The 15472-nt window shown below is 49.2% G+C and overlaps 1 protein-coding gene across 4 annotated transcripts in view; it reads right to left on the bottom strand.

Annotated features, from left to right (window-relative positions):
* LOC141476625 (CBP80/20-dependent translation initiation factor-like) overlaps positions 1-15472 on the bottom strand; it is a 135575-nt gene that overhangs the window by 63457 nt on the left and 56646 nt on the right. For all 4 annotated transcript variants that reach the window (XM_074165403.1, XM_074165402.1, XM_074165401.1 and 1 more), the window contains one exon: positions 11618-11694. In XM_074165403.1, the coding sequence (XP_074021504.1) occupies positions 11618-11694 (77 nt within the window). The remainder of the gene's footprint in view (positions 1-11617; positions 11695-15472) is intronic.

Consider the following 15472-nt stretch of genomic DNA (forward strand, 5'->3'; position numbering starts at 1 on the left):
AGTGATTTTTAGGCTTTTCTTAGCAATCTTCCCTGCACAAAAACTACCTGGCCTGAAGAGGACTCCTGCCATTGCCATCCCAACCTCTTGACTTGCCCATGCGATGCGTGGACTTCTCTTTTGGAAAAGTCCCACTGAAAAAATATCTTTTGAGACAAAATGCTGTGACAACTTGGATATATATGTATATATCTTGGTTATATATGTGTATATATATAGGAAGCACATGGACCTGTTGGAACAGGTCCAGAGGAGGCCACGAAGATGCTGTGAGGGCTGGAGCCCCTCTGCTGTGAGGACAGGCTGAGAGAGTTGGGGGGGTTCAGCCTGGAGAAGAGAAGGCTCCGGGGAGACCTTAGAGCCCCTTCCAGTCCCTCAAGGGGCTCCAGGAAAGCTGGGGAGGGACTCTTGATCAGGGAGGGGAGCCATAGGACAAGGGGGAAGGGTTTGACACTGAAGGAGGGGAGATTGAGATGAGATCTGGGGAAGAACTTCTTTGCTGTGAGGGTGGTGAGACCCTGGCCCAGGTTGCCCAGAGAAGCTGTGGCTGCCCCATCCCTGGAGGGGTTCAAGGCCAGGTTGGATGGGGCTTTGAGCAACCTGGTCTGGTGGGAGATGTCCCTGCCCATGGCAGGGGGTTGGAACTGGATGGTCTTTAAGGCCCGTTCCAACTCAAACCATTCTATCATTCTATGATATATATCTTTAAGGAGAGAGTGAAAGATAATGAGGGTAAACAAGAGAGAAAACCATTTTTTTTAATAAGAGATGAAACAGTGGACAGCAAGATGATGCCTGACAAATCAGAATCAGATAATAACAAATGCAGAATAGCTGATTCTGACATAAAATAAAATAATATTGTCCTTTAAATGCAAGCTAGAAAATAGCTTTAAATTTACATACAGGACTACAAGCCACACTGATTTAGAATCATAGAAGCATTGAATGGTTTAGATTAGAGGGGACCTTAAAGATCGTCTAGTTCCACCCCCCTGCCATGGGCAGGGACACCTCCCACTAGACCAGATTGCTCAAAGCCCCATCCAGTCTGGTCTTGTAACCAGCTTTAGGGTCCATTCCTGATCCTCCCATGATTTCACATGCCCATGACATATATATTTCTTTTCACTTAACATTTAGGACAAAATCCAAAGGAGCATGTATACATCCACAACACAACTTAGGCAGAGCTGAGGACACTACATCTCATCAACCAAGTCAGCTCAACTCCCAAAATCTCACCCAACCCCAAGGGTTTGGGTCAGCTGATGTTTTGTCTGAAATATAAGTGCCAAAAGCATTGCTGCCGTGCACGTCCTGAGATGCCACCATCTCCTCAGAGACCCCCTCCCAGTTCAACCAGTTCCTGTCTTCGGACATAACAGATTCATCAACTGAGCATAAACCCACCAGAAGAAACCTTCTAGAAGAAGGTGCAAATTGTCAATTGAAGTTAAAACAAATTAACGGTTGTAGCAAGAGTTGGCAATGCCTTCAAAGGGCTCAGGGCCAAATGCTTCACAGACTCACAAAATGATATGGGGTTGGAAGGGACCTCTGGAGATCATCTAGTCCAATCCCTTGTCAGAACAGGTCCACCTAGAGCAGGTTGGACAGGAACATGTCCAGGTGGGTTTTGAATGTCTCCAGAGACGGAGACTCTACCACCTCTCTGGGCAGCCTCTTCCAGTGCTCTGCCACTTGTGACGACAACAGTTTGCTCTGTCGGCACCTGTTTATGAAAAACTAAGGGCAAAAATAGTCAACTATGCACTTCACCCAGGCTGCTGAAACACCAGTAGCTGGTGTCAACCCCTGCTCATTAGCAGCACCAAGCCAACTTGGCTGGTAGGCCTTGGTAGGGTCTATCTACCCAGCTGATAGGTAAGGAGGGCTCGCTCTGGCCAGTGAAGCCAGGGATCCTCAACAAGGGGTTGAGCTAAATGTGGGTTAGAGATTTCATCAGCCATGGGCATCTTCCACGTACAGATACAAGCACATTTTCTTCAGACACCAGAAATACTTATGGCAAGCATGGTCTCAAGTGGAGACTGCTGTTCCCAAAGCTTCTCAAGAAGTGCTAAGGCAACACCCTCTGCGAATGTGAAAATGTCCTGGTGGGAACCTTGCTTTCCTCGGCTGAGAAGAGATCTCCCCTCCATGAGATGGCAGAGAACGGGATGCCCAGTCTCAAGTCTTTGTTCTTGCTGAAGAGAGCCCAGAAACAAACCCCCATGCCAGAACTTCCTCTGGTGCGAGGTGTTTTGGCTCAACTCCTCCCACAGCTCTTTGTTTTTCAGACTTCCTTGGTTCTGGTCAACATGAGAAAGTGAAATAAAGCAAGGAAACCTGATCTCGTAAGACGGCCAGATTAGTTTTTCTTATGTGGGGGCCAGAAGATCTCAGCGAGAAGTTCTCCAGGGCTCTCCAAGCACCTGTGATGGTGACCTTTGGCAATTCCCACCTTGCGCAAGGGGAAGGGGAATCCTCCCTCTTCTCCACACAGATTATTGTAGGGTTGCTCACAAAGTTCAGTCTTGTGCAGGACTTGGTGGAGCCATTGTGGAGACCCTCAGGCCCCGCGTATAAATGATTAGCTAACAGAACCATAGAATGGTTTGGGTTGGAAGGGACCTTAAAGACCATTGAGTTCCAGATGAGAACAGGAGAACAACTGTTCCTCAAAGAGTTTACAGCATCGAGATGCATTTAACATATGGAGAACATAGGCATGGGGAGGAGGTTACACAGCATCATGCAGAGGGTGCATTCAATTTGCCCCATTGTAGGTGTTTGCGATGTCAGAGGCCAAACGTGAGGTGGGGGTTTAAACTCCATGGCAGCCCAACCAGCTACAGATGCTGAAGACTGGGGAGGGAGTCACGTGGCTTCACGCTGAGGTGAACCATCCTCCAAACTCCACTGACTACCTCCACTTCGAGTGTAACAGGAACTTTGGCACCCAGTAGCTCATATGTGGTCAACATAGTTATGGACACGTGGTGCGATTCAGAGGGTGGTGTCACTGGAGGTGCTGTATGGCACCTTGTTTGGTTCCCACCCCATTATGGTGCAGGTTTCACAAGGTCTGGTGTCTGCTAGCTCCTTGCATGGATGTCACGATATGCTAGGACATCCGAAATAGCACCTATGATGATGGAGGTGATGGAGGTGATGATGGAGGAACTGAAATGAGGTTCCCCCCTCAGACCCTTGGACACAAGAGCAGTTGCTTGTCTAAACCTTCTCATAGTTGTACAGCCACCACAACCTCCTGCTCCCCGTTCCCTCATGCTCACGAGAGTGGGCAGCAGAAAAAAAAGGAGTGAAGAGCTGTTGGTGTCAACAACTCGCTGTTCTCCAGCCCAGCCCCTGCTGTCACACAGGAGAAAGATACCTACTAAACGCTGAGTTTCGATGAAATCAAGTGTCCCTCTACCACAGGCACACGCTGAAGTTCTCCTGGATTTTTTGCCGGAGCAATTATTTTGCTTTCTGTGAAGTAACATCACAAGACCCTGAGCTTATCCAGCAGGACGTTACGTTTCTATTGAGGTTTCATAACAGTGAAATGTTTTGCCGGTGGTACATAAAGTCTTTCAATCAGCTGCAGAGATGGAGAAAAACAACCTGCAAAAGCCTCCTGATGCCACAGAGTCTCCTGGAAGCCTGGCGGTTCAGGTTAAATTTAGTCGGCAGGACAGGGGTCACTTCAGTCACCAAGATCATAAAAAAAAAAAAAAATATAAAAAATAAAAGGGAATAAAAAGTCTTGTGTTGCCGAGTTTTTATGTAAGGACAAAGCCGCTCTCAATAGAGAGGTGGCAACCCTGCGGCTGGGAAACGCACCCGGCTCTCTCCTGCCACTGCCTCCTGGCATGAAAAAAAAGAAACAATGAAAGGAAAGGATTAAATTTACTTAGATGAGTATCTTTTAACCCTTCTGCACCCTGCCTTTAGTGAGGCACACAAGGAGGACGGAACAGATACGGAGAACGGTGATGGATACGCATCTCCTGAAGTCCTGCTCATGTGGAGCGTGTCCTGTTGAACTCACAAAGGTTTTATCTTTCTCTTTACGTTAGTCTGGAGCCCACAGAGAGCTCCGATATTGCGAGAAATATGTTTTCCCCCCATCACATGAAACGCAAAATCCTCTCGGTGGTTGCCAGCGTCGGGAAAGGAGCAGCGAAAATACGGCATCGCCTTCCGTGGTGTGTTTTGCCGGCGAGATCGTGGCCACCATCTGCCTTCAGGGGTGACTCACAGCTTGGGCATATTTTCAGTGACACCCTCAAGCGCGTAAGGGCTTAACGTCGATCACAACGGCAGAAACAGGAACAGCTGGATGGAAAAGCCCTACTCGCCCCGCCACAGCTTGAGGCACGGGTGACAGGCAAAACAAACTGCCCGATGGATGCTCAATGCCAACTGGTCCACCTTAGTGCGACTGGTGTTCCACACGGACCGTTCGGATAATGGGAAGACCCTACACACAGAATCATGGAATCATAGAATGGTTTGGGTTGGAAGGGACCTTAAAGCTCGAGTTCCAAACCCTCTGCCACGAGCAGGGACATCTCCCACCACACCAGGTTGCTCAAAGCCCCATCCAGCCTGGCCTTGAACACCTCCAGGGATGGAGCAGCCACGGCTTCTCTGGGCAACCTTGGCCAGGCTCTCACCACCCTCACAGCAAAGAAGTTCTTCCCCACATCTCATCTCAATCTCCCCTCTTGCAGTTTGAAACCGTTCTCCCTTGTCCTGTGGCTCCCCTCCCTGACCAAGAGTCCCTCCCCAGCTTTCCTGGAGCCCCTTGAGGGACTGGAAGGGGCTCTAAGGTCTCCCTGGAGCCTTCTCTTCTCCAGGCTGAACCCCCCCAACTCTCTCAGCCTGTCCTCACAGCAGAGGGGCTCCAGCCCTCGGAGCATCTCCGTGGCCTCCTCTGGACCCGTTCCAACAGGTCCATGTCCTTCTTACGCTGAGGACTCCAGAGCTGGACACAGTACTCCAGGTGGGGTCTCACTAGAGCAGAGTAGAGGGGTAGAATCATCTCCCTCGCCCTGCTGGCCACACTTCTTTTGATGCAGCCCAGTATGCGGTGCTGGCGGGGGGCTTTCTGGGCTGGAAGTGCACATATTAACAAACAGCAAAAAAAAAAAGGCAGAAAACTTTTGCTTTATCCCTCATCTCATCTCAAATCCCCCCCCCCCCCCCCATTAATCGCTCCATCTCATTCCAGCATCGTTTCATCCTGCAACTCCCACCCGACCCCATCCCTCCTCATGGAATGAGGAGATCTTGCCCTTGAAGGAGCAAGCTGGGCAAAGCTGGTTCCTGTGATGTTTTATGACTGGGTAAAGTGGTAGAGTGCCCTTTATGGTGTTTTGAAAGGAAATTGTACAGGAACAATGTCCCGAGCAGCGTGGCTATTGAAAACCCTTCACAAAAGGAGTTTGCCACAAGAGGAAAAGCAGCTTAATCAGTCGAACTAATCACTGTAGGTGGTTGAGTGTCCCCGAGGGTCTGTAAAATCAAATATAATGGGAAAAGAAATATATCACAGTTTGCCTACGCTCCTCGGCGGAGCCGCCGGCAGATCTGGGACGTTCCCTGCCTGGCTCCGAGCCCGCCGTGACTGTCCTTTGGGCCGTCCCTACACAGGACCACGCTTGCCTCCCTGCGAGATCCTGACAGGGGCCACCTGGGTGGGCCGGGATGAGCCTCTGGAGGTCACTCAGCAACGTGAACTCCGATGGGAGACATAGGACAGGAGTGGCCACCCCCGTGCGGTAACCCCAGTTAACCCGGTTCTCGGCGTGGGCGCGAGAAGGGGGGGGTCAGCGGCGCTTACACAACCCTCCTGCTTCAGGAAGAGGAAACCGTCCCTGACAGCCACCCAGGGCTCTCCGGGGAAGGAGGATATTTCTACCTCCCCCAGCTCTGAATCTAATTAAAACCAGAAAACAACACACAGACACACACAAAATAATCCAGACTGTTTTTTTCCTGATCATTTAAGTGTAAAGCCAAGTTAACGGTAGGAAGCAAATTGGGACAACACAAGGGAAAACTTGGTGACATTTCTCTAATCCTGTTGTCAAAAGCCATAAGTGTTGGGGGCACGTTGAAGGGAGATGGGGAAAGCACACAAGCCTCTTTGCTCCAACCCCTTCTCTCCATGTACAAGCCAGGAGGACCTACCAAGTCTTCTGCTCCACCTCTTTATCTCTGCACAAGGGCTTTATGAAGGATGGATAGCCCAGGTGGAGAAATGCCCCCCTTAAACCTCCATCCAACAGCAAAAGGAGGAGATGGCACGAAGCTCAGCCACAGTTAAGGGTGATGGTCCTTCACCCAAGGTCAGCCCTGGTCACCAAGAGCCCTGGCAGAGACAGAGCAGCCCCCTGTGGCTCTGGTCATTCCAAAGCCTGGAGGCACATCAGCTGTGCATGGAGGAGGCACCAAGGATCCACACCTTTTTCTGTTGAAAAGAGGAATTTGGATGCCTTTTGGAAGGAGGGGACTAATTTTTTAGGCCTTTGCTCCATCCTCTCTGGGCCATGGGGCTGTGCTTCCCTCTCTAATCATCTCCTGTCCCATAGACTGACCACCAAAAGCCCCATGAGATACCAGCGAGTATCTATGCACACATGAGGATTTCCTTTTGGTAAGGAATTTGGCCTGATTTGACTTTTGCATCCAACAAGATGTGATCGAACCAATATAATTACGATGGTGCAAACTTTTTAAGACTTCCCTAGCAACCTATTCCTGGTCCTCACCAAAACTGTCCCGTTCCTTAGGTGGCACAGAACAAATAACCAGAAGATCAAGAAACTTAAGAAAAAAAAACCACTTAAAAAGTGGCATTTTTTAGCAACTTTTTGAAAAACAAGGGGCCAAACTTAGAGCCTACCTGCCCAAGGAGACTACATCCCAGCACAGCTTGTGGTCCGCCAGCAGAAAGGCAGTGGGGTGGGAAGGAAGAAGGAGAAGACTTGAGGAATGGGTTCCAGAGTATTTCTTTTCTCTTGACTACTTGCATGAGATAAAGGCAGAAGAGGTCCTGCCACCACCCAGGGAAAACCCCTCCTTCACTAGAGGTAGTTGCTTATGGGAGGTCAAACCAAGTTGCCCTTGGTGATATCTAGGGAGGGTGGGTCTTCTGTGGCAGCAAACAGCAGATTTGGGCAATAAAACCTATTGATGTTCAACACTTGCTCACATGGACATCTGTGAAAAACCTAGCCTCTGCTGCTCTCCATCAGTTGTCCCATCAAGCGGTGATGTCCTCCATCACCCTCATCAGGAGGTGATAGTTACACCTCATGTGTCCCAACCCACAGAGAAAACACCAAGTGTGGATTTTCTGCTGGGTGATGTTGGGAGGCTGATACCTCTCCCTGGCCTCCTGCCCTGATTGTAAGCTCTTCGCAGCAAGGACCTCACCACCTCCTGCAGGCTCTTCCAACACCTTGTGCAACCACAACCAAACCCTCCAACAGATGTGATGCTGATTGCTACTACCAAAAACATGTCCAACAGACCAACAGTAGTCCTTAACTGGGAAAGTTGAAGCCTGGTTTAATGACACCTTTAATCTGCTCTTCGTTTCTATATTATACGAAAAATGAAGCATGCATCCCATGGAAAAATCATGGAATCACAGAACCATAGAATGGTTTGGGTTGGAAGGGACCTTCAAGATCATCGAGTTCCAACCACCCTGCCATGGGCAGGGACACCTCCCACCAGACCAGGTTGATCAAAGCCCCCTCCAACCTGGCCTTGAACACCTCCAGGGATGGAGCAGCCACGGCTTCTCTGGGCAACCTGGGCCAGAGTCTCACCACCCCCACAGCAAAGAAGTTCTTCCCCACATCTCATCTCAATCTCCCCTCTTGCAGTTTAAAACCGTTCTCCCTCATCCTGTGGCTCCCCTCCCTGATCAAGAGTCCCTCCTCAGCTTTCCTGGAGCCCCTTGAGGGACTGGAAGGGGCTCTAAGGTCTCCCCGGAGCCTTCTCTTCTCCAGGCTGAACCCCCCCAGCTCTCTCAGCCTGTCCTTACAGTAGAGGGGCTCCAGCCCTCATAGCATCTCTTTGGCCCTTCGTGACTCATGGAACATAAAAATGTATGATATATACAGGGAGAAAGCAATGGTTGCACACCCACAGAGGTGCTTTCCCCCCTCCCGGGAGTGAAAGGTGCACGGCAGAGATGTCAGGGTAGGTGAGCCGCGTTCCTCCGTAACGCAGTGACAGCATTTCCCGAGGAAAGGTGACAGGAAGGAAGCAGGGACGGGCGCTATTTATAGCACGGCCGGACGTCAGCGTCGTTTCGCACAAGAAACAAAAGGTGCTTCGGCAGCCCAAGACGTGGCCTCTTTGGAATGTCACCGTCAGGGAGGGGAGAGGAGCCCGCACAAGCACTGGGGAACAACCAGTATCATTTATGAGACCAGCTAAAAAACAGACAGATTTCTGGGTGTTGATGTGCTTTATCAGCTCTTTTATAAGCCAACCTGAAGGTCAGCTACAACCAGGCAAGACCAGTTAGACCTGTGTCTGGTGCAGAGGTCAGCCTGGGGGTTGACGCCCTGACCCAAACTGGATGTCCCCTTGTGGACATGGCAGAAGGATGCCCACCGTGGTCACCTGTGTGACCATACTTCTTGGATGTGCCATCCTTCTTGGATGAGCCAGGTCCTGGGCAGGGTGAGCTGGTGCACCATGGACAAATATTGCTTGGTGCCAAGTGCTTATCACCTTCAGGAGAAGACCAAAAGCTGCCTGATGAAAACCAGACCCAGCTGCACCAGATCTTTGGAGCCACACCTGCTTCTAACCAATGGAGCAGGACAATCCCGTTTCTTCTTGCAAATCCACCGCGTGTCAACCCTACTCCCACCCCTGGCTGCTCCCAATCCCTTTCTAAGAAACCAGCTCTTCTTCCCTTGGGTTAGGGCATCCAGAATTGCTTCCTAACACCCCTCCCACGCCATGCACCACCAAAGTGCTTAGAGATATGGTTAGTGGTGGTTTTTGTCAGTGTTGGGTTGATGGTTGGACTCGATGACCTGAAAGGTCCCTTCCAACCTAGATAATTCTATGGTTCTATGATTCTAACCGGTCCCGCTCAGCCTCTCCCAAGCCTCGCTGCCTCCGATGCCCCATCCAAGATCTTGCAATTTTGAGTGTCTCCGTATACAGAGATCCATGTCCATTTAAACCAAAAAGCTCCTAACTCCCAACTGCTTTGCTAGCCATAAAATCTCATCCACAGGGTTGTTTATACCACCTGTGTGGCTCCACCAGCTCTGAAATGAAGCTTTTCTCCCCCAGAACGATGCCTGGGACATTAAGATAATAATATTGCAATTAAGTGTGAACAGCTTTGTAACCTGTTTGTGCTCCAATACAGTGGGTATTCTCTCCCCCCCCCCCCCCCTATTCCTACCATGTTTTTCTCATAAAATAACCATTCTGAGACCTCACTTACTGCTAGAAATTAATTTTAAGAAGTGAGTGCTCTCTGGGGGGCATCTCAAATAGCACTAGAAGGACTAAAACTCCCCTCCTAGTCCCAAATGCACTGCGGAGGCAGGGGCACCCTGAGAACCCCCAGCATCAAACCATGTGGTGCAGAGAGAGAGGGGCTGCTGAGGTCCTCAGCTGATGTCTAGGGGATGGGACCAGGCCTTTTCTGCTTAAATAATTATTTAAGAGATTGTTGTTTCACTCCACTCTCTCAACCTGGGATTCTTAGCTTTTTTTGCAATTAAAATAAATATGTTCTTCTATCTAAGCTTGGACACCAGCATGAATATCTGTGGAGGAATTCAGGCAGGACCGCATCCCCTCCGCTCATTCCATTTTATTTCATTTCTGACTGCTTAGGGCTGAAACGATCCCATATCTTTTATCACATGATGTCATATCAACTGGATTTTAAGGCTTCTGTCTCTCCTCCTAGGATATTATCCCAGTGCTACGTGGTCTGGGCCGTATCTCACCCCACAATCTTCCAACCCCAGCCCAAGGCAGGTTTTTTTTCCTATTTCTCCTCGCCATCTGTGAAGGAGGGAGGGATGTCCCAGGCGGGCTAAATGTTTCTGTCTGCTGAGGGTTTATCTGAAGGGACCAGAAAGAAAAAGAAATGAAAATACACATCCGGCATGATCCTGGTTTTTCAGATGGGAAGGAAGAACCAACAGGCGGTTCCATGGCTCTGGTCCAGGATTTGGCCATGGGGCTTCAGGCAGGAGACCCCTTGGCTCTTCAGGTCTCCTGCAGCATCAGGTACTCTTTGGATGGTGGAGGACGACCCACTCAGTGAACTGGGACGCTCCCAACATCCACTGGGATTTCTGAAGGAGCCCTCAGCTTGGTTTTAACCACATTTCGGTGATCACAGGACTGCAACGTAGCTCAAATAAGCCTTTTTTTTTTTTTGTTTTCCCTAAATCACAAAACGAAATTGTCTTTTAAAGTGCGGACAGGAAAAAGGAGGGAGCCCCAAAGAGGAGAGAAAAAGGAGTTTGCTGCTGACGGACAGCCCTGCCCACAGAAGAATGTTTCTAGGACGCCTGAACAAAGTCTTTTCAGCTGTTTTTTTGGTCACTCGGTAAAATTTAAGAAAACCAGTGCAAGCACAGAATTAACTACACCAGGGCTGTTCATGAGTCAAGAAGTGATGGGGACATTTGAGGACATATTCCAACTGCTAAAGGTGTCTGCAGGATTCCCCCCAAAATCCCCCCGTGAGGCATCGCAGCTCAGGCACAGATTTCAGATCATTCTAGGAGGAAAGACGGACCACTTTTTCTCCTGTTAAATAATATTAACCTCGCAAAATCCTGGTTTTAGTAAAGCTTTATTGCCCCAGTTGGGTTGTCTCAGCCACAGCAGAACACACCAGCAGCAATAAAGCTGCATCTACAACTAACTCCTTCATTCCCTGCTTATTTTCACATTTACCCATAGTCATGATTCCTAGCAAGGACTCTAGATGCCCTCATATAATTAAATATGCAATTTACACAATTAAATATCCAATCGACCCAATTCAATTAACCCAGCGGATTGAAATCACCAATGCCACCAAAGCTGCCTGCTGAGCACATCCCCTCCTTCACGGGGACAGGCATCCGACGCTCGCTGCAAACCCCTCTCAACCGTACCCGCTTTTGCAGGCGACCCTGAAAATCAGCAAATTTTGCTTTTCGACAGAAAGGGAGGAAATAAGTCACAAGGACTCAGAGCTTTTACAGATAATACCTTGCCAGCTGCCTCTTCAAATACAAGTGCGGGGCGGGGGGGAATCTGGTTCTGCTGGAATGAGTATAAGGAGAAGAGGAGGTCCTTAAGATACTCCTGGATCTCCAGGATACTCCTGGATCCTCCAGATTTCAAAGACAAACCAAGGGGATGGCACAGATTTTGCATTTTCAGGACGTTACTGCTCAAATAAGGGTTTATGCATTAACTCAACGCCGGCAGCTGTTCAACTGCAGTTTTGTCCAAAGACACTCCATGAGATGGGGGAGGGGAAGATGGGCAACGAGGAAGAGAAGATTTAAAAAAAAACACATTAAAGAGAGGTTTCACCTACCTCCGGTCGTTTCTTCTCCTTCTGAACAGTTTTTTGGTGTGTGCGATTTCAGCTTCATGAGGCAACGGATGGTAACCCTGTGAAAGAGAGGGAAGAGCAGCGATCAGCTCCGAGATACAGGAGGCATCGATTTGGAGCCCCTCTGCTGTGAGGACAAGCTGAGAGAGTTGGGGGGGTTCAGCCTGGAGAAGAGAAGGCTCCAGCGAGAACTTAGAGCCCCTTCCAGTCCCTCAAGGGGCTCCAGGAAAGCTGGGGAGGGACTCTTGATCAGGGAGGGGAGCCATAGGACAAAGGGGAATGGTTTTAAACTGAAAGAGGGGAGATTGAGATGAGATGTGGGGAAGAACTTCTTTGCTGTGAGGGTGGTGAGCCCCTGGCCCAGGTTGCCCAGAGAAGCTGTGGCTGCCCCATCCCTGGAGGGGTTCAAGGCCAGGTTGGAGGGGGCTTGGAGCAACCTGGTCTGGTGGGAGGTGTCCCTGCCCATGGCAGGGGGGTGGAACTGGATGGTCTTTAAGGTCCTTTCCAACCTGAACCATTCTATGACTCTATAATATGGAAGGGGTGAGAGTGAGACAGAGCTGTACACCCAACATGTGAGCAGGTTAAAAGAAACAGTTTCCATCCAAATATGCTTCCAACATTTCAGACCCTATAGAAGCAGGTCTGGAAATCCACAGACTTGTTATTCTCTCTCAGGGCTGTTGCAGTGAGCAGAGAATGAAGTTATCTGTGATTTCTGTATGAGAGAAACCACACGGAGCAAATAACGGCACGATGTATGGATGGATCCCAATATACACCATCTACAGGAAACTCACCCACGTTACACACGACACATGATACTGGTGCATCTAAACCATCCACTTTCACCGGGTTGTTTCCTTCAGTTTTATTTATTTATGTAAAACCCAGCTGTAAAAGTGCCTATAAAGGGATGATGCTCAGCAGCAACCTGGAACTGGTTGCCCAAAGAAGTTGTGGATGCCCCATCCCTAGAGGTCTTCAAGACCCAGCTGGATGGCGCTTTGAGCAACCTGGTCTAGTGGAAGGTGTCCCTGCCCATGGCAGGGGGGTGGGACTTGATGATCTTCAAGGTCCCTTCCAACCCAAACCATTCTACGATTCTATGATTTTGAGGATACTGGGGTAAGGCAACACAAGCCATAGCTGGCGAGTCTGCTGGAGATGTGGCCTCATGCCTTTAGCAAGTCAACGACCACATCATGAGCCTGCCCACCATGACCTAGTCAACCCACGCCACTCCTGGGAAAGGGACAGGTGGCATCTACCTACTGGAAACAACTGAGATGACCAGGGCATTAAATGATTTGCCCAGGTTATGTCAGTGGAAGAGCTGTGTATGTACAAGCTGGTGTTTTGTCCTCCTTACACCGAAGGTGCTGACACTCTGACTTGGTATGTTCATCTGATAAGGGGGATGCTGTATTTATCATCCTACTATGGGCATCGTGAGGCTTCGTTGATTCTGAGGTTCCTGGACGAAAGGCACTATGTAAGTGCAAAGTATTATTTATTTTCCAGGGACCACAGTGCTGTCATAACCATAATGATTTTTATTTATGCAGCACTGCGCTTCCCCGGCTGGCAATAAAAGCCCTGTAAAAGTCACTCCTTGTATTTCCATCGCAATCTATCTCAGGCTCAGAGCTCCAGCTGCTGCTGATGAATCACCACGCGTGAGGGGCCACGAGGGAGCAGCCTGGGCAAGGGCAAGGGCTGGGTGGGAACGTGTCTCCTGGAGCAGCAGCTTTGTCACATTGGCATGACAACATAACACACCGACTTAAAAAATACCCTCCCTCTCTCTCTCTGCATGAAGAGCCTTAGAAATGAGCAGTTAATTTTAGCAGCGGTTACTGAGATAACAGTATTTTGAGTTCCTCTGGTGGAAGATGTAGTGGAGGAGAAAAGTTGCTGGGGGCGGTAATGAATTTAGGCTTGCAGACCAGAGAGTACTTGGACCCCTAGTCCAAGACCAACGGGGTTTATTGTCACCATCCATCCTGGCCATCTGCAAAGAACCTGGAGAAACTGCTACTGCAGCAACCCTACAGCTCCCACAGCAGTTGGGAGACCAGCCTCGGGGACCTTCACTCTTCAAAACTTCAAGCAATGAAGAAGTCTCCAAGCCCCTAGGTAAGTCCTGCTGCTGGCTACCACGTCCCCATTTGAACCTTGCTTTGGCTGCAGTTTTCAAGGTGGCTCCTGAGAAGGTAGTTTCCCTTTTAACTTTCTTCTTCACTTTTAACTCTTTTAGAGAAAACTGGATGCACCATGATTTAGCACAGGCATTAGAAAGCATGTTCAAAAGTAGTACCCGTTCTTGGTTACCAAATTATCCTTCTCTCCCACTAAAATATCCTTAACATCTAAAGGTACCACACCAGCCACAGTATCAGACATGATACTGTGATACTCATGACAGACATGATACTCAGAGCAGTGGTAGAGAGGCCACTTGTTACATGCAGTTGCCTTCTTGATGATGATCTTGATGATCTTGAGCTAGATCTGCTCATCCAGTGAGGATCTGCTCAGCGGTGCACGTTTTTCTGTGGTCTTCTGCTCATGTGCCTGCACCCAGCACTAGAAAGAGGTCTCCTCATCCCCCCTAGATCTCATCTCACCGCTCAAACATAGCCCATCTTTGACTAAGAAGAGGTATTTTGGGAGTAGGGAAAGCTGGCAGCCTGCTCTTCTGGGGTTGTGGTTGGGTTATCACCCAGTTAACCAGGTCTGACTTGGGCTTCTCCTGCAGCTAAACACCTCACAGTGGAATCTTTGATGTCTGATAGCTTAAAATCACACTGAACCTTCTTCATTACTGGGGGTTCGAGTCTTCCTCATCTACTTCACCACTGAAGGCACAGGAGGAGCTTAATATCTCTGAGATTTCCATTCCTCTGGAAATTTGGTGGAAATTGGCCAATGGGTACCAATGAGAAGAGGAAGGGAAGGAGCAGACACACACACAGCCTGATCGCATCAGCCGGGCTCGTTTAGGAAATCAGGCTAAAAATAGTACAATACTCAGTGAGGCTGTTTCCAAACGTTGTGCTACCACAGCAGGCAAAAGCTTGGGGTATTTTTAAGAATTTAAGCTGCATTGCAGACACACATGCAAATACAATTACCCTGGAAGAAATGAAACCATCTCTGCAGAACACAAGGACTTAAAGCACCGATTTCCTCCTGGCGAAGCCTTCGTGAAGTCTCAGGAGCTGCCTTTCTGCTCTTTCCAACTAGAAACCATGTGTATGGTGGTGCGTTACTGCATGTCCTCCTTGCAGAGCATCCCTGTGCTTCCTCACACCAGCAGCAGACAGCATCGGGGTGAGAGATGGATTAATTCCATGGGAATAAGGCTCCTAATCCAAGGACCATGCCTATGACTGAACAGAGGAGAACTTCGTGTCCTCATCAGGAAAATCAAGCATCTCCCTTCTGCAGCCGAGCGATTCCCTTCCTTAGTCCTAGTCATGAGACAATGTTTTGGAAAAAAACAGTCACCGGTCCCTACTCTGGTCTATTTTGGTGTCTAAACTTTAGCTCTTTGGAGCTAAATTTGGAAGGGAGAAAACTTGACTTCTTTTGTGCAACAAGCTGATGTAAAAGGAAATCTCGGCAACTTGCAAGAAGGGCGGAGTGGCTGGAGAAGACCGAGAGTGCTGGGTGGGTGGGGACAGGACAAGAGGTAACAGGCACAAACTGGAACATAGGAAGTTCCATCTAAACATGAGGAAGAACTTCTTTCCTTTGATGGTGGCAGAGTCCTGGAAGAGGCTGCCCAGAGAGGTGGTAGAGTCTCCGTCTCTGGAGACATTCAAAACCCGC

The sequence above is a fragment of the Numenius arquata genome, chromosome W, assembly GCF_964106895.1.
Source record: "Numenius arquata chromosome W, bNumArq3.hap1.1, whole genome shotgun sequence".
Taxonomy (NCBI): domain Eukaryota; kingdom Metazoa; phylum Chordata; class Aves; order Charadriiformes; family Scolopacidae; genus Numenius; species Numenius arquata.